We start from the raw sequence: 20,246 nt of genomic DNA on the forward strand, positions 1-20,246 counted from the left end.
ATAGGGAAGAAGAACTGAATCCATATGACAATAGGGAGGCCGATATTCAGCGCTACTTAGCTGGATAAGTACTTTTCCGGCTAAGTAGTCAGCCAGGTAAGTGTTGGGCGGGATATGGGTGTTCCAGGGAGGAGCTACTTATCTGGTTAACTTAGCTGCATAAGTAACGATATTCAAACTTATCTGGTTAAGTTAACCTAATAAGGTAGATCTGAAGTTAGCTGGATAAGACTTATCCAGCTAAGCAGTTTCTTTGGGGATATTCAGCAGCATATCCGTGCTGCTGCATATCCCTTGTAAGTTAGCCGGATAAGTCTTATCCGGCTAACTTACTTAAATGGCTATGTTTGAAAATCTACCCCAGAGTTTCTAACCATTGAAGGCCTTCCAGATATAGCCAGTGCAATGATTATCAACAGCTGGTTCAATTTGTTCTCATTCCTGATCAATTTTGGGTGATGAGGTAAAGAAAATGTCGTCATAGCACTCCGGGGGCATGACATGATTGTGCAATAGGGTCCTTAAGTACTTTCTTGGCTTTCCTGGCATTCCAGAGAATTCCAACATAATTTCCAAGAGTCTGTTATATTAATTAAAAGCAAAGGCGATCAGCCACGGGGATTTGCGCACACGTAAAGAGATGAGCAAAATCACACACGAAAGAAACAGGACAGAGCAAGAGATAAAATATCCTCACCCGCTGCTGCTCTTGAACGTCTCTGCAGTGAAACATGAAGCGCAAGTCCTAGCATTTATCTTATGGCAGTTACCATAAGCAAAATCATTCAGATCCCCCTCTTTTTTCATTCAGCCTTTTCTTTCATTCCTGAATAGATTTTCCTGATTTTTACCTGAACATAAGTGATCAGGAAACAAAATAAGTGAGACATAATTCTACAAGGACTTAGTTATTGAGGCCATAATGCATTTACCATACAGATTTATTGGGAAATGAATACAAGAAAATAGTATACGTAGTCAGTGGAAAAATATCACAATATCAATTTAATAATAAATGCAACAATAACATGCTTTACAAATAGAAAACAATCTAGAAGCATATGGTTGAAAGAAGGGTCTCTGATAGCCCTCCACAGATGCCACCCTCTGTACCAGTGATTGGGTTTTACTGGCCTGTGGTGGCTGGCCATAGTAACATAGTAAATGTTGGCAGAAAAAGACCAAATGATCCATCCAAACTGATCAGCAAGTTGCTTGTGGTAGCAACTCCGTGCGGGTTACCCCCTTGCCTTCTGTTAAGGGAAGCAACCGCCACTCTGTGCGGGTTACCCCCTTGCCTTCTGTTAAGGGAAGCAATCGCCACTCCGTGCGGGTTACCCCCTTGCCTTCTGTTAAGGATAGTAACTGCCACTCCATACAGGCTACCCCCATAACTTCTGTTAAAGGTAGTAACTGCCGCTCCATGCAGGCTACCCCCATACTTTCTGTTAAGGGTAGTAACTGCCGCTCCATGCAGGTTGCCCCCATACTTTCTGTTAAAGGTAGTAACTGCCGCTCCATGCACATTACCCCCTGCATTCTGTTAAGGGTAGCAACTGCCACTCTGTGCAGGTTATCCCAAGCAGAAACGTTATACCTAAAATTAATATAGGTTACACTATTTCTTCATTTCTATCTTCTAACCTCTAGGAATTTGTAGTGGTTATTTCATGCCCTTTTGAATTCCATTATCATTTTCGTCTTCTCCAGCTCTTTCAGGAGGGCATTCCAGGCATCCACCACCCTCTGTGAAGAACTATTTTCTCATGTTGGTTCTTAGTCATCCATCTGGGAATTTCATATCATGGCCACTAAGAACATAAGAACATGCCATACTGGGTCAGACCAAGGGTCCATCAAGCCCAGCATCCTGTTTCCAACAATGGCCAATCCAGGAAATAAGAACCTGGCAAGTACCCAAAAACTAAGTCTATTCCATGTAACCATTGCTAATGGCAGTGGCTATTCTCTAAGTGAACTTAATAGCAGGTAATGGACTTCTCCTCCAAGAACATATCCAATCCTTTTTTAAACACAGCTATACTAACTGCACTAACCACATCCTTTGGCAACAAATTCCAGAATTTAATTGTGCGTTGAGTAAAAAAGAACTTTCACTGTAACCCCCAACTATAACCCCAATATTTAAAAAAAAAAGGCTCCGGGGCGATCCGGGTAACTATAGACCAGTGAGTCTGACTTCAGTGCTGGGAAAAATAGTGGAAACTATTCTCAAGATCAAAATTGTAGAGCATATAGAAAGATATGGTTTAATGGAACACAGTCAACATGGATTTACCCAAGGGAAGTCTTGCATAACAAATCTGCTTCATTTTTTGGAAGGGGTTAATAAACATGTGGATAAAGGTGAACCAGTAGATGTAGTGTATTTGGATTTTTCAGAAGGCGTTTGACAAAGTCCCTCATGAGAGGCTTCTACGAAAACTAAAAAGTCATGGGATAGGAGGCGATGTCCTTTCATGGATTATAAACTGGTTAAAAGACAGGAAACAGAGAGTAGGGTTAAATGGTCAATTTTCTCAGTGGAAAATGGTAAACAGTAGAGTGCCTCAGGGATCTGTACTTGGACCGGTACTTTTCAATATATATATATATATATATATATATATATATAAATGATCTGGAAAAAGAATACGACGAGTGAGGTTATCAAATTTGCGGATGACATAAAATTATTCAGAGTAGTTAAATCACAAGCGGATTGTGATACATTACAGAAGGACCTTGCAAGATTGGAAGATTGGGCATCCAAATGGCAGATGAAATTTAATGTGGACAAGTGGAAGGTGTTGCATATAGGGAAAAATAACCCTTGCTGTAGTTACACAATGTTAGGTTCCATATTAGGAGCTACCACATAGGAAAAAGATCTAGGCATCATAGTGGATAATACTTTAAAATTGTTGGCTCAGTGTGCTGCAGCAGTCAAAAAAGCAAACAGAATGTTAGGAATTATTAGGAAGGGAATGGTTAATAAAATGGAAAATGTCATAATGCCTCTATATCGCTCCATGGTGAGATCACACCTGGAATACTGTGTATAATTCTGGTCGCCGCATCTCAAAAAAGATATAGTTGTGATGGAGAAAGTACAGAAAAGGGCAGCAAAAATGATAAAGGGGATGGAACAGCTCCCCTATGAGGAAAGGCTGAAGAGGTTAGGGCTGTTCAGCTTGGAGAAGAGATGGCTGAGGGGGGATATGATAGAGTTCTTTAAGATCATGAGAGGTCTTGAACGAGTAAATGTGACTCAGTTATTTACACTTACGAATAATAGAAGGACTAGGGGGCATTCCATGAAGTTAGCAAGTAGCACATTTAAGACTAATCGGAGAAAATTCTTTTTCACTCAACGCACAATAAAGCTCTGGAATTTGTTGCCAGAGGATGTTGCTAGTGCAGTTAGTGTAGCTGGGTTCAAAAAAGGTTTGGATAAGTTCTTGGAGGAGAAGTCCATTAATGGCTATTAATCAAGTTTACTTAGGGAGCAGCCACTGCTATTAATTGCATCAGTAGCATGGGAACTTCTTAGTGTTTGAGTAATTGCCAGGTTCTTGTGGCCTGGTTTGGCCTCTGTTAGAAACAGGATGCTGGGCTTGATGGACCCTTGGTCTGACCCAGCATGGCAATTTCTTATGTTCTTATGTTCCGATTAGTTTTAAATGTGCCCCATGCTAACTTCATGGAGTGCCCCCTAGTCTTTCTACTATCCGAAAGAGTAAATAACCAGCTCACATCTACCTGTTCTAGACCTCTCATAATTTTAAACATCTCTATCATACCCCCCCTCAGCCGTCTCTTCTCCAAGCTGAACAGTCCTAACCTCTTTAGTTTTTCCTCATAGGGAAGCTGTTCCATTCCCCTTATCATTTTGGTAGCCCTTTTCTGAACCTTCTCCATCGCAATTATATCTTTTTTGAGATGCGGCGACCAGAATTGTACACAGTATTCAAGGTGTGGTCTCACCATGGAGCGATACAGAGGCATTATGACATTTTCCATTTTATTCACCATTCCCTTTCTAATAATTCCCAACATTCTGTTTGCTTTTTTGACTGCCGCAGCACACTGAACCGACGATTTCAATGTGTTATCCACTATGACACCTAGATCTCTTTCTTGGGTTGTAGCACCTAATATGGAACCCAATATTGTGTAATTATAGCATGGGTTATTTTTCCCTATATGATTACCTTGCACTTATCCACATTAAATTTCATCTGCCATTTGGATGCCCAATTTTCCAGTCTCACAAGTTCTTCCTGCAATTTATCACAATCTGCTTGTGATTTAACTACTCTGAACAGTTTTGTGTCATCTGCAGATTTGATTATCTCATTTGTCGTATTTCTTTCCAGATCATTTATAAATATATTGAAAAGTAAGGGTCCCAATACAGATCCCTGAGGCACTCCACTGTCCACTCCCTTCCACTGAGAAAATTGTCCATTTAATCCTACTCTCTGTTTCCTGTCTTTTAGCCAGTTTGCAATCCACGAAAGGACATTGCCACCTATCCCATGACTTTTTACTTTTCCTAGAAGCCTCTCATAAGGAACTTTGTCAAACGCCTTCTGAAAATCCAAGTATACTACATCTACCGGTTCACCTTTATCCACATGTTTATTAACTCCTTCAAAAAAGTGAAGCAGATTTGTGAGGCAAGACTTGCCCTGGGTAAAGCCATGCTGACTTTGTTCCATTAAACCATGTCTTTCTATATGTTCTGTGATTTTGATGTTTAGAACACTTTCCACTATTTTTCCTGGCACTGAAGTCAGTCTAACCAGTCTGTAGTTTCCCGGATCACCCCTAGAGCCCTTTTTAAATATTGGGGTTACATTTGCTATCCTCCAGTCTTCAGGTACAATGGATGATTTTAATGATAGGTTACAAATTTTTACTAATAGGTCTGAAATTTCATTTTTTAGTTCCTTCAGAACTCTGGGGTGTATACCATCCGGTCCAGGTGATTTACTACTCTTCAGTTTGTCATTCAGGCCTACCACATCTTCTAGGTTTACTGTGATTTGATTCAGTCCATCTGAATCATTACCCATGAAAACCTTCTCCATTATGGGTACCTCCCCAACATCCTCTTCAGTAAACACCGAAGCAAAGAAATCATTTAATCTTTCGCGATGACCTTATCTTCTCTAAGTGCCCCTTTAACCCCTCGATCATCTAACGGTCCAACTGACTCCCTCACAGGCTTTCTGCTTCGGATATATTTAAAAAAGATTTTACTGTGAGTTTTTGCCTCTACAGCCAACTTCTTTTCAAATTCTCTCTTAGCTTGTCTTATCAATGTCTTACATTTAACTTGCCAACGTTTATGCTTTATCCTATTTTCTTCTGTTGGATCCTTCTTCCAATTTTTGAATGAAGATCTTTTGGCTAAAATTGCTTCTTTCACCTTCTCTTTTAACCATGCCGGTAATCGTTTTACCTTCTTTGCACCTTTCTTAATGTGTGGAATACATCTGGACTGTGCTTCTAGAATGGTATTTTTTTAACAATGACCACGCCTCTTGGACATTTTTTACTTTTGTAGCTGCTCCTTTCAGTTTTTTTCTAACAATTTTTCTCATTTTATCAAAGTTTCCCTTTTGAAAGTTTAGCACGAGAGCCTTGGATTTGCACACTGTTCCTCTTCCAGTCATTAAATCAAATTTGATCATATTATGATCACTATTGCCAAGCGGCCCCACCACTGTTACCTCTCTCACCAAGTCCTGTGCTCCACTGAGAATTAGATCTAAAATTGCTCCGTCTCTTGTCGGTTCCTGACCAATTGCTCCATAAAGCTATCATTTATTCCATCCAGGAATGTTATCTCTCTAGCGTGTCCCGATGATACATTTACCCAGTCAATATTGGGGTAATTGAAGTCTCCCATTATTACCGCACTACCAATTTGGTTAGCTTCCCTAATTTCTCTTAGCGTTTCACTGTCCATCTCACTAGTTCTACAGTTTTCTTTCTACAGCTCAATTGCTGGAGCATCATGTGATACCTTTTGGAAAATATGTGCTCGATACCTTGACCTAGATTCAATATGGTTTAAATAGTTCTTAACTTACATACTTAAGTGGTTAGTAACATAGTAAATGATGGCAGATAAAAACTAAAATAGCCCATCCAGTCTGCTTAGTTGGGATTCATCCTTGCTTGGTAGATATGCATATAAAATTCCCAAGCGTGACCTAACGCGTACTGCCCCCTTGGGTCTTCCACTCAATCACTCAACCCTTCTCTCATATCTGTCCCAAGCATAGCCAAACCCATCACACTGTTGGCCTCTCCATGTTTTCTTTGAGCCCTGATGAAGTTAAACCACTGACATTTTTGGGTTGTAACTGCCACCCTGGGCAGGTCAAACCACTCTACTTCCATTTCCTTCCTCTTCCCCTTATGGGCCCTCTGTATTTATCTCATGCATTTTTTAATTCTGTTACCATTTTTGTCTCCATCACCTTCTCTGGAAGGGCATTCAGGCATCCACCATGTTTTCCATAAAAACAAATATTCCCATAATGGCAAGAGAATGGAAATGAAGTACACTGGGAATAACCCTCAACGGAGCAGCAGTTACAAATCAAACTAGAAGTGGTAGACTGGGGGGGTGGAGGGGTAACTTGCACAAAGGGGCAGTTACAACAGAAAATAGCAGTGGCACACTTACAAGTGCAGTGGCTGAGACGCAGGGAAGCCAGGGTTCAAATCCTACTTCTCCTTGTGACTTTTGACAAGTCTTCTCACCTTCCATTGCCTCGTGTACAAACAGAAAGGTTAAATTTTCAAAGAGTTGTGTACGTGCTGATTTTTACCCACACATGCGTAAATGGCATATATTCTATTTTATTAAACCTCATGTGAGTAAACTGTGGTTGGCTGGGAGGAGGGGAGGAAAATAAGAGGGTGTCTATCATTTTCCTGATCTTTTTCTTCCTGTATTGATTTCTCTTTGCCCTCTCTTTCCTCTCTAAAGATTGGTGTGGCTCCAATACTTTCTATGGAACGAGTTGGTAGGGGTTAGGGTGATTTCTTACCTCTTCCTGACTTTGGGTTACAGCCTGATGGTGCATGGCAGGTTCTGCACAACAGTCTTGTATCCCTGGGTATTAGGAGGCGGTGGGTGCTTTCTCTCTTATATTTGCTATGTTATATTTTGTTTTGTTTTTCTTGTTATGCCTAACCTTTTCTATTTTCGGCTCATCCTTGGGATCATTCTTACCAACAGGTTCATTTTTGTTATTTTTTGCCATGTCGCATTGTTTTGATTTTTTTTTTTTTAATTGTTTGCTGAAGGTGAAGGGGTTGAACTCACCAACCAAGTGTAGTATGTTACTCAGAGAAGCATTAAGAAATAAGGATTTGATTTAATTTATACAAGAGACACATAGATAATAAAAGCAAATGTATTGCTTCTTCTTATTTTGCCTCAGCTAAGAATAAGAAGGGGGGTTGGGTATATTATTAGCCAGGCACTTTTCCCAAGGGTAGAATATTTGCAGGTGGGGATTTTAATGATTTTTTTTCTCCCAAGTTGGATAAAACTGGTCTGGTTTTTAAGGACCTGAGACATCCTTAGAAAACAAACCACTTTTCTTTTGGAACAATTATTTGAGGCAGGACTTGCGAACCCTTGGAGATATTTTTACCCAGCTAAAAATATATATTTTTTTACTCTCCTCCTCACAATTCTTATTCTAGAATTGATTTTTTTTTTTGAGAAGTTAAAACTCAGTATGCTGAAAGTGGTGGAACCTGGCCTTATTGAATTGTCTGCTCACACACCTATCGTGCTTTAGTGTTTTGGATATCCGAGATCAGATTTCTACAGGATGAAAACTGGATGACAGTTTCTTAAGGGATGAGTGAATCTATTCTGCTATGGAGTTGGCCATTGAGGAATATTTTGATTTTAATGATACCGGTGATGTATCTGGAGATGTTCTTTGGGAGGCTACGAAGGTTATCATAAGGCAGAACTTGATTGCTTTTAGTTCAGCTAAAATTAGTTCTGCCAGGGCATTAGAAGAAAGATCAAGAGTTGAGTTAAATAAGGCCAAGCTGTTGAATATGAGACAATATTCCACTCACCTTTAGAAGGCTGTTTTCCATAAGAGAGCTATCCTCAAAAAGAATGGACACAGCTATTCTCAAAAAGATAGAGACTGGAAGCAGGCAGTCCAGAGAAGGGGACCAAAATAGTGTGGGGGTCTACATTGGAAGACTTAGGAAGAGATGCTGAAGGATCTGAATATATATATACACCTGGAAGAGAGAAACTGCAGGGAGATATGATACAGACCTTCAGATACCTGAAAGGTTTTAATGATGCACAAACTTCAAATCTTTTCCGTTGGAAAGGAAACAGAACTAGGGTGTCATGAAATAAAACTCCAAAGGGGACAACTCAGAATCAATGTCAAAATATTTCTTCATGGAGAGAGTGGTGGATGCCTGGAATGCCCTCCCAAAAGGGGTGGTGAACAGTTAAAGAATTCAAAAGGGCATGGGACAAACAGATCCATAAAGGCTTGAAGAAAGGGATGGTATAACATTTCTGCATGGGGGTAACCTGCACGGAACGGCAGTTACTACCCTTAACGGAAAGCATGGGGTAACCAGTTACTAACCTTAAAGGAACGCATGTGGGTTACCTGCACAGAATGGCAGTTACTACTCTTAATGGAATGCATGGGGGTAACCTGCCCATAATGCAATTACTACCCTTAATGGAACACAAGGGGGCAACCTACACAAAACGGCAGTTACTATCCTTAATGGAACCAATGGGGGTAACCTGCATGGATTAGCGATTGCTGCCAGGGGAAGATTTTTGGGCAGACTGGATGGACCATTTTGTCTTTATCGTCATTACTATGTTACTATTATCACTCATAAAGGTGGGGAAAACATTTGCAGGTTAAACAATTATGCCATGATAAAGGAAACAAATTGCTAGCCCTCAAACTGAAGACTTCTAATCTTTCTAATGTGATTTCTGCTCTTAAGGCATCTGCAGTTGCTCCCTCCTGTGATGGGGAAATTTGTGAGGCTTTTAGTGCTTAATATGTCTCTTTGTATGCCTCTGAATTTGCTGCTAGTAAGGATGGGATTCATGCTTTTGTAGACGGACTCATTCTTCCTATGATTCCAGGTGCTACCCTTTTGGGCCTTGAGGTTCCTATTTCCATTATTGAGTTCAGACCGCGATTTGAACCCTGAGTAATGGTAAGAGTCCAGGGGAGGATGGTTTCTTCTTGTTGTTTTACAAGATATTTTCTGATTCCCTTGCGCCAAGGCTCATGGCTCTATATAATGGGGTTTTGTTAGGTGGTTCTCTTCCTCACTCTTCTATGCTGGCCTCTATTTAGGTTATATTTAAGAAGTGGAAAGATGTTATGAACTGTTGCCCGCGGGTCTTCCCGCGAGCAGGCTCACTCACCCTCGCTGCTTTCTTCACCCGACGCGGCTGGTGCTGCCGACTTAAGACCTCCCAGTGCGGCTGGAGCCGCGGATTGAAGTTCCTTCCGCAGCCCGGAGGCCGCCCTGCTTCGCCCTCTTCAACGCGGCCGGAGCCACGGACTTTCCTGGCCATCTTCGCGGCATAGAGCCGCTGCTGACATCAGTATCTTCTTCGCGGTGCTAGGCCGCAAGCCCCGGTCTCATCCGGCAGCTGGAGCCGCCCCCGGGGCTTTCTGCAGCAGCTGGAGCCACTGCCGTCTTCGGACCTACTCCTCAGGCCCAGCTCTGCGTCTACGCGATGATGCTGTGCAGGCCGCTGTCCATGGTCCTGCACAGCCCTGCTTGCTGCTTCCTTAGGTGCCGGCGCGCGCCTCTCTTCAGGATTTAAAGGGCCAGCCACAGGAAGTGTGCTGGCCCCACCTAGGGAGTAGACTTCCTGCCCAGCCCTATAAAAGGGCTGCTCCGTCATTCATTCTTGGCCTTGCACTGGAGTTGCTTCACTCTGGAGGCTCTTGTCTGCCAGAGCTCCGTCAGGTCTTCCTTGTCTTCTCCATGGAGTTCTTGTTGCTTCGTCTCATCATGCCAAGTCATGTTCGTGCCTGAGGTCCCCGTACAGGTGTCCTGGTGTCTCATCTTGGTCTTCTGTTTCCTGATGTTCCAGGTTCCTTAATGTCCTGCTCCTGTGTCTTCGTCTTCAGCGCTCTTGAGCCTTCTGGTACCTGTTAGGCCAGGGGTCCCTCGGATGATGTGTGCCCGAGCGTGGACTAGCCTACAGGTGGACTGGTGTCCTGTGCTCTTGAGCCGTCATGTCCTGCAGGCCGTTGGTGGAGCTTCGGACGACATTGGCTCTGTCGTTGGAGTTCTACTTCGACTGGATCCTTCCCTGCGCTTGTCCCGCTCCAGCGTGGTCCGTGACCAGCCTCCTCGAGCTGTGTAGGGCGCGCAGTGGGACAGGGTGGTCCGCGACTCAGTCCTGCAGGTAGGCTGAGTAGGGCGCCCTGAGAGACAGTGCCAATGTCCTTCCGCCCAGCTTCTGGGCGGAAGGACTTTGTCAAGTTCCTCGTCTCGTCTGGACTTTGTCAAGTTCCTCGTCTCGTCATGGATGCCGTTGCATCATTCTTGGTATCATGTCTTGTTCCTGATGTCTTCGCATTGACCCTGGTCCGGGATGCCGTCGCATCAACCACTGGTCCGTGATATCTTCGCATCAGCTGTGGTGTCAAGTCTTCGTCTGCGATGCCGTTGCATCGACCCTGCTGTAATGTCTTCGTCCGCGATGCCGTTGCATCGATCCTGCTGTCATGTCTACGTGTCAAGGCCCTTCTGCCCTCGACCTCAGGCCAGGCCTGCTGCTCCATGCTGTTCCATGCAGCAGGTCCAAAAGGGCTCGGAATGATCGGAGGACCATTCACATTCCAACATCTTCTGTTGTTGGCCATGGGAGCTTGCCGGCCTGGCAGAGGATAAGACCGTCAGCCATGGTGGAACACGTCGTCAACCCTCGATTTGGTCCTGTACTCGTCTGGGGTTGGGCTGAGGCCCAAGGGCACACTAAAACCCCAGCGGGGATCACTCCATATCGGCCCCATTGCCAACAGAATGCAAGACCTTCGAGGCCTGTTACACAACAGAATGCAAGGCCTTAAGAGGACATCCTTCACAACGGAAGATCCTGTAAAATATAGTTCTTGTAGACATATTTCCCTGTTAAATTATCCTAGCCAAGATGTTGGCTTCCCAGACTGAACATGCATAGAGACCAAACTTGTTTTATAAAAGATAGGCAAGGTGTGGACAACATTAGATGTCCTTTAGACTTATTACATCAAGTGAAGGGATCTGAGGTTGAGGATCTATTAATTTCTCTGGATGCAGATAAAGCTTTCAACAGGATTGAATGGGCATATTTGTATCTTATCTGTCATGCCATCTGAGGAGTGAGTCTTCGACTTCTATTAGGATGGTACAGCCTATTTTGTACACACACAAAATAGGCTTTAAGAGGCAGCAACTAAATCATCATGGCCAAGGTCTTCTACCTAGCCAACCACCTCCCCCTTGAGTTGATCCCACAGGTTCTGGCAACCAGCAGAATTTCAGGCCAAGCTAAGGTCAAGGCAGAGTAAAAGTCCAGTCCAAGAGCAAGGCAGAGTCAAAGTCTGGTCCAGGGTCAAGGCAAGCCAAGAGAAGATCTAAAGAGGGACAACACAGGGCATCCAAGAGAGAGAGAGGGACAAGGACCAAACAAACAGAGACAAACCAGGAGAGGAGCAGAAACTATGGGAAACAGACTGAAACAGGTAGGAAGACACTGGCAACTAGCCCTGCTGAAGACAAGCAGGAGACCTGTTACAAAGGCATTGAAAATGATAGCTCTGAGCTTCCTTTATAGTAGGGAGGAAGTGATATCATCAAGGCATGTTCCAAACAGCAAGGACTATAATAAAAGCTCAGGAAGTACAGGAATTTCAGCCATATTCCTGGGATACTGCATGATGGTGGAGCTTATGCTGAAGGTGCTTTGGGCTAGAGGTGAGGGCGCGTAACATTACCCTGAGTGTGTGTGTGAGAGAGTGAGTGTGTGTGTGTGTAAGAGAAAGGGATATGTGAGGATGAACATGTATATGTACATGAGAGAGGAGAAAGTTTGTGCACTTCGCTCCCCTTCCCATTAATGCACGACAATCTCAGGGTGACTGGAAGTCAAATTCTCAGGTACGGAGAATAAGCCTTTTTTTTTTTTTTTTAAATCAGTATTGGTTTTTGTATATGCTGTTTTGAAATATCTTATTGATGTTTGGAAATAAAAAAAAAAATACGAGTTTAATTAGTAGATGCTGTATTCCTCAGCTGTTTTGAAATATTTGTATTGAAATGATTAATATTATAATTGATGTTTTATATTTCTTGATTTTATTATTGTTTAATGTTTTCTGAGGATTGATGATTCTGTTTTTTCCATTATTACACTACAGAGTCTGGCTTCTTGTAGTTTCCAGTTCAGTTTGTCTGAACTTTTCTATTTAAACTTTATGGTCACTGTATTCTGTATTTAGCGAGGCTTTGTCTGCATTCTGCATATGTGACTGAGGGGAAGTATTCTGCTAAAGTGTTTCTGTGTAAGGATCTATAGCAGCCTAGTTTGATCTGTTTTCCAAATAGGAGGTGTATTGTTTTAGGGTTTGCTGAGTCACCTTTTCATAGATAGGGTTGTAACTGTTTGAGTGCTGGCAATTAGTACTGTTTTGGTATGGGAGATTTATTATATTGTAACTGTAGTTCAGTTTTCTCAGGGCTTTCTGAAGGCCAAGAAAAACGCTCAACGCACATTACAATAGGCCTAATACCAAATGTGTTCCATGTCTTTTTGGCTTTTCTGCAAGGTTTTCTGGCTGGCACCACAGCAGCGCATGTAAATAAATTATACATGCTGTTGTGATATTTTTATCTCAAGATTACTTTGTGTCCTTTTTCTTGTAAAATCTTTTATTATAAACACAATTTTTATTTGCGTGTGGAGAGGGCTATGGTGGGAGGGCTATGGTGGGGTAAGGGCTGGGCACAAAGCTGTAAGGTTCACTTAGGATGCGTAATACCTTTGCATTGACTCTAGAATACAATTTAAGCCTTCAAAAAACAGAATGAGGAGGAGGCAGCATGGTAATTGTTTGTACAGAGCAGCAAAAAAAGCTAGCACTGGCCCTGACCATAATTGTGTGTTTTCTGAGTTCTTTTTTGTAAATAGGAATATGTTCTACATCAATAAGAATATGTTCTACAGTAGAAAGCAGAGATGCACTAGCAGACGTCTTCCCAAGAAAGAGAAGGAGTGGAATGTCAAGACATGGAGCAAATTGACTGACCATTTCCCATTACCTTATTATCAGGTCTGGATCTGCCACTAGGCCTAGGACTAGGGCAGTAAAAATCTGGGGGTGACAGACTGGCTGAAGATTTTTTTGCCTCCAAGCCAAGTTGAGTCTCACTCAACAGATAACAGCCCAGTGTTTCCTGCTTCAGCCCTCACCCCTCCCAGACAGCTGCAAAGAGCAGGAGGGGAGAGCCTGGGCTGATGCTGGAACAGACAGAGCCCAGCAAATAAAAGCTGCTCTGCGCCCTAATCCAGCCCATCCTCTCCTGTGCTGTGCAGAGGGTTTGGTGTTTGTGTTTTTTTTTGCATGGGGGGAGGGAATGCCAGGAGGTGGCAAAAACCGAAATCTGTCTCTGCTTATCAAGCCTTGATTTTCTGACCTGACATCTCGTATCTAGAGGTGAGCAGGTGAGAGGGTATCTAGGAGGAATCCAGCTGGAGCCAGTAAGGACCCTTCTTGCTTTTTAGTTTGTTCTTTTACTAATCATGTGCCCAGTAGGTCCCGGGTCTTTGTGAACAGCCTGTGGGTCAGCACCCAAACCGTTGGTTATGTGGATCATAGAATGAAACTCTGTTGAAGGAAACTGCCATTTACTGAGAATGTAATCACAAGCATTTTAGAAGGCAAGGGCAACATAGCCAAGCAATCACAGTAAATAAATATATCCTTTGTTTTCAGGACTTTATATGACACTTTCATATACCATCCACAAGAGAGCCATTTTGTTTCCTAGGTGTCTTCATGAACTGTTACATCTCACTTCAGTGTAAATCCATTGAAAACTTCACCTGTTCACCTGTAGATAAACTTAGCTTAGTCTCTGAAGTGCAAATGCACATACATATTTGATGACATTACTAGTAAGCAAAAGTATCTCTCTGAGTAAATTGGATGGTATAGTAAAATGTTATCTAAAATCTTGAAAACGGAAACCAATTTTCATTAGTCATCTTCCACAATCCATGTTATTACGGCCCAGGCAGACAGCAGTTCTGCTTACAGAAAATAGATGGCAAAAGGCCAGGGCAGCCTGGCTGCAGGGCCGCTGGGTCGGAGACCTCTTGCAGTCTGTTCCAGGGCTGGAAACACAAACAGCTTTACTTTTATGAATAATTAGAATACAAAAGTAGAGGATGGCAATGCTAAATTCCTGAGAACCCAACACGACCTAAAAATATTCAAAAAGGACCTAAAAACACTAATGTTGCGCAAATTCTACACTGACCCTCAGACGTCTGATCATTCCAACTCTCAGTTATTAACCTCTTAATACATTCTCTTCACCCTGAACTGCATACCCTCCTCTTCCAACCTAATAATGCTCTCTGGACTTGATATGCTTATTTCTGATATTGTTCAAATTGTTTTTTTATTGTTGCACCACTGCTAAGAAAATGTATAACGTTCACATTGTTTTTTCTGTTACACAACTGTTAAGAAAAAATGTATATTTTTGTAAACCGTTGTGATGGCTCTCCCGAATGATGGTATATAAAACGCAACAAATAAATAAAGAAAGAAAGAAAGCTGGGGTTTGGGACGATTCGGTTTGGTGGTCCTTGGAGTTGGACCCCCAGGCAAAACATGCTTGGGTTCCAGAGCTGCAGGTGACCATGGAAACAAAAGAACATGTTTCCACTTGTAGCTGGCATTGTTCACCCCCTTCTAGATCTACAGGAGTATAGACCATGCACCTAGTCCTCTGCTTGATGGAATGCCACTGGTTTTTTTGTTTTCACAGCTTCCTCTGGTAATGAAGAAAGTTGCAGAGAAAGAGATTAAGGTGGGTACTCTTCTTCAAGCAATTCTTAGGTACTGGATGAACCAGCTAATCTTGAGACAGCAGAACGTGACCCCGAGGCCGGTGCTCGACTGGCTGCTTGAGAACCTGTAGCGCAGGCAGATGGCTCCCTTGCATCGGTAGTGCCTGACCTCTCATGCATCCTCCATTCTCGCCAAGTCCCGTCCTTGCTCTTTGCTTATGTGTAGAAGTTCACCTGTAGATGATAAAGAACCGTAGTGGCCGTGTTACCTTCTTCTCTGCTTCCCTTCCTCGTTTGCACTGCTGTGACCAAAACAGCAGAAATAATAAAGCTGAAAGGCACAAAAGCAAACCTCGGGTGACTGGGAGACTTCATATAAACGCTGTGGGTGATTGATATGATTTCCTACATGTATGCTGGCTGCCAGTAACTAGCCTGAGCTCTCATTATTCTACCATCTTCAATGATAGGGCCGTTGGTGATAAGGACATTATGGAAGTGAAGAAGCAGTTGAGAAAAAAAAAAATCCACTCCAACTAGATTGCCAAAAAAATGGATTTGGCATTGGAGTCAGTGGAAAAGAATGGAGTGGCCTAGTGGGTTGGGAAACCAAGGATCATATCCCACATTATGGCAAAGAAATATTGTAGGGTCAATCTTTAGGAAACAGCTAGCATTTATTTGTAGCCCCTGTTTAGGGTGGCTACTATATATATACCACAGGGGCCATAAAAGAATTTGTACTCCTGGGGCTAGATCACCCAGGCTAGCTCTTGCACAGTCTCTTTCCTCAGGGCTTGAATCCTTTGTTGGTGGGGGGAAGAAAACCAATTCCTTCTGGGCCCATAGTGACAGTGGTGTGTTTGGAACTCGTTTCCCTGGGAGAGGTATAACACTTTTAATGCTGTTACTGCTGCAGGTGTCAATAACAGGCAGAGACTCTGAGGGTCCAAAAGTAACTTTACTGAGAGTGAAGCAGATGAGTAAATGGCACAGTTCAAAACAGTCCTTAGCACCACAGCTGGTCTTCTCAGTTTACAGTCTTTCCTCTATCTGTGCAAGGGTCTCTTACTACCAGGGCAAGTGAAACACTCACTCACCCTCCAGGGCATGGATAAAATGAGATTCTCAAGTGGACAGGGTCTCATAAGAACATAAGAACATAAGAAATTGCCATACTGGGTCAGACCAAGGGTCCATCAAGCCCAGCATCCTGTTTCCAACAGAGGCCAAACCAGGCCACAAGAACCTGGCAATTACCCAAACACTAAGAAGATCCCATGCTATTGATGTAATTAATAGCAGTGGCTATTCCCTAAGTAAAATTGATTATTAGCCATTAATGGACTTCTCCTCCAAGAACTTCAACCTGATATTTAAAAAAAATAAAAAATAAAAGGATAATTCATTCTCTGCACAGAGTCCCAATCTCTCTCCCCAGGGGCAAAGACCCCAAGTGGGTGTCTTCAATAGCCATTAATTTGGTCTTACTCATAGTTCTCCAGTTTATTTTGATCTCTCTCAATCTTACATATCCCACAATGGAAGGGATCCATACTAGAACACACAGCTCTCGATGTTTGTTTCTCCGGGGAGGAATTCTTCCTAGTTCCTCCAACCAAAAAGTCTTTTACCCAAAAAACTGATTCCAAACACCAGAAGTCCTCTGCAGCACTCCTCTGTCCTTCACGAGGTTGCAGAGGGGGCAGGTCTTCCCTATCCAGGGCTCCCCAGGGAGAGGTTTCCCCATTATCTCTCTCCAGGCAACACCCAAGAGTCTCGCAGGATTCTGACCAAGAAAAAAAATCGCAAAGACCAAAACAACCCAATCAACCAGTAAGTGGACGGGAAGGGCAGATCCCTGACCTTTGGCAGGGACACCAAGCAAGAATTGCCTGAGTCCCAGTGGTAGGCCCAAAAATCTAAACACGGGAGAAACCTGCATCTCCTCTAACTTCAAAACCCAAACTGTACTGCCTCCCAGTCTCTCAGGGAGCTGCTTTTATTGCCTCCTAGGGGGAATGGCCATCCCCCGCACCCTTGAAGGGAAGAGCTGTACCAAATGGTGCCTTCCCACTATCTCCACCTCTCTATCTTCCCGGCTAGTAATGAACCCAGTGGGTCATTACATATTTATTTTAAACTTCTTATGTTCTGCCTATATCAGTTCAACCGTTCTAGGCAGTTTACAATGAGAAACACAGCCAGATAACTTGTGACGGATATTCAGCAGGACAAATTTCACATTTAATATGCGCTCCTAAAGTTTTCTAGTTAACATGACCTGGATAAATGTTACCCGGATAACTTTAAACCTAACTGATACATTCTGAACATAGCTGGAAAAGTTTAAAGGTATCCAGGTAAGTTTAACTCTGCCCTGACTCTATTCGGAATAGCAACAGAGCTGGGTAATTGGAAAAATAATTCCAGAGCTTCAGGCCCAATCACCCAGCTTCCCACCCCTCATCCCCAAAATGCTTTAAAAAAAAAATATTGGTCTAACACCATATCCCCCAACCCCCAAAATTAAAAAAAATGACATAGGCCCCCAATGACCTGAGGCCAGTCCCCCCTCCCTATCTGAAATTGAAATGAAAAGCAGCAAGCCCCGCCCACCCACAACCTCTGCTCCACCCTTCCCACTCACCTGGACTCTCCCAAACCCCAACTAGGAGCTGGTGCTGTCTTATCTGCTCCCGGCCACTCCCGCGCGCTCACAGTGTTGCTGCCAGAGTCTGTGAGCGTATGCTTTCGGCTTTCCTGTCAAAGCAACACTAGAAGTGGCTGGGCACAGGTAAGACAGTACCAACTCCCAGCTTGGGTTTCGGGGGGGTGGGGAATCCAGGCAGTGGGGAGGGTGAGATGTGGGCTTGGTGACTTTCATTTCAATATCATGGAGGGAGGGTGCCAGCCTCAGGTCACTAGGACTTGTCTGTTTTTCCTTTAATTTTGAGAGTTACAGGGGTAGGGGGTAGGGGAATTGGGCACCAACCTGCATGTACCAAGTACTTCAAATGTTTTGTTTTTGGGGGGGGGGGGGGGTGGCAGACTGAGGGATCAGGCCTAAAGGCCTGGAAAGTTTTGTTTTTATATGTACCTTAGAATCTTCACAATAAACAAGCATAAACTTGTACTGAAAAAAACACGTGTTGGCTAAACATAATTACATAGTATTAATATTAAGCACAATCGAAAGAGGTAATATAAATCAGCCTACCAGCGCAATTATTTGAAAGAAATAAAGGGGGAGCTCAGGATAAAATGAGTGATACAAATAAAAAGCAAAAAATAGAAGAAATAGGACAGAGTTCAACATAATCACAAACTGACTAATAGTCAAATGAAGCTAAACAGAACTGGTATGAGCATCAAGATAAGATCTAAAATGAGCAGGGTCATAATAAATCTAGATCCTAAATGGGAAAATATGGATTTACAAGGATAACAAAGTATAAAAATTACACCCGGCAATAGCCTCATCATGCATAGCTACATTTTTTTACGTCGCTCTTGGGTTACACGAGTAATATCCAGATATACCGATTTGCTGACCATAAAAGATAGCTGATATATAAAGGAAAAACATTCTAAGAACAAAGTCATGGTCCTGAGAGAAGACAAAAGAAACAAGCAAATTCTCACGTCTAGATACTGAAATATCCACTGAAGTTTCCAGAAATTTTGTTAAATTCAAATTTGGATTTGGATCTGGATCTTGATCATCAGGGTTACTATTTGCTTGATGCTTTATATAATAAGCTTTATCAATGGAAGTAGTAGCTTCAGTAGGTACCTTAAAAACCTCTAAGATGTATTCCTAAAATAGATCCATGGGAGAGATCAAATCAAAAACAGGAAAATTCAAAATCCTAAGATTTAAATAGAGAAGAGTTCTCAACATTTTCCAATTTATTTGAATGAAATATTTCAGATTGACTATCCACAAGAAAGAAAGGTGGTTGTCAGAATGTTCAAAGTCCACATCCTTTGCTTTAAATAAAATTGGAAATTTTTGCAAATCTTGAAATTTGTGGACTTTGAACATTCTAACAACCCCCTTTCTTTCTTGTGGATATTCCTTTGTGGGGTGTCTTTTCACCGTTTAGCCGTGACATTTCAGATTGAACCAAAGTCCCTTGACCTGTTGAACTGAAACTACTTGCTTTTCCAGCTCTTCAAGTTTTCCACAGTGCGAGATCAGTCTCAGAAGATTGAATATGGGAAAAGGAACTAGAAGTTACATCAACTAAGGAAGAAACTGATTTTTTCCCAAGACCACAATGAATCTAAAGTAATCACAGAAAGCTTCTGCAATGTAGGATGAAAAAAAAAGCCATTCTTCAAACCTTTGTTTTGTGGGAGAGAACCCTCTCCAAGTTCCTCTCCACTCTACTCCAGCGTCGAAGTTAGCATTCAGGGTCTAACCAGGGGATCATCTGCACCCGTAGGAACTCAAGACCCCCCCCCCTGCTAACACCAAAGGGTTTTCCAGCTTACCAGCTGAGAAAGCCACAGCAGCAACAGGGGACTCATTCCCAAAAAAACACCAAACTAGAGTTCAGCTTCAACTCAGAGAGCGGTAAGGAGTCCCCTGTAGATATTGTCCAAGAAGGGAGAGGAGTAGTCGGCGCACCAGGACTTAAGGTGGCATTAACGTCTGGCGATAGGGCCTCTCACTCCATAGCTACAGTTGCCAAGAATCCCGCATCCGGTGGCAGCATGAACGCTGGGGTGAGGAATTCCTCAGTTTTCATTTGGAGGGAGTCAGACTCTGGAATGACTGGAAACATCTCCCTAATAAAAGGGATCGTTCTAAAGGCAACAAATCTCTGTGCAAAGCAGGTTATCAAAGTAAAAAGAAGAAAGAGACCAATATGGTTTTCTACCACGATAGCAGAAATGGTAAGAACAGAGGTTAGTATATATAAATATGAAAAACACAGGTAGAATTATCGGAAAAAAGTAGGTGAGGCTAGGAGATCAAAATGAAGGAGAAAATGTCCCAATTGATAAAGAGATAAAACCTTCCTTAAATAGAGAGAGGAGCAGTGAGAAACCACAGAATGCACAGGTAAGATAACGGGAGACAGGGGAATTTCCAAAGAGGACT

At 42.7% G+C, this 20,246-nt stretch overlaps 1 protein-coding gene across 1 annotated transcript in view; it reads left to right on the forward strand.

The window, feature by feature from the left end:
• AKAP4 (A-kinase anchoring protein 4) overlaps positions 1–15,477 on the forward strand; it is a 116,949-nt gene extending 101,472 nt beyond the window's left edge. Inside the window, exon 5 of the mRNA XM_029607478.1 lies at positions 15,112–15,477. Coding sequence (XP_029463338.1) covers positions 15,112–15,264 — 153 coding nt within the window. The 3' untranslated portion in view covers positions 15,265–15,477. The remainder of the gene's footprint in view (positions 1–15,111) is intronic.
• The last annotated feature ends 4,769 nt before the right edge of the window (positions 15,478–20,246 follow it).

Source organism: Rhinatrema bivittatum, chromosome 6 (assembly GCF_901001135.1).
Source record: "Rhinatrema bivittatum chromosome 6, aRhiBiv1.1, whole genome shotgun sequence".
Taxonomy (NCBI): Eukaryota; Metazoa; Chordata; class Amphibia; order Gymnophiona; family Rhinatrematidae; genus Rhinatrema; species Rhinatrema bivittatum.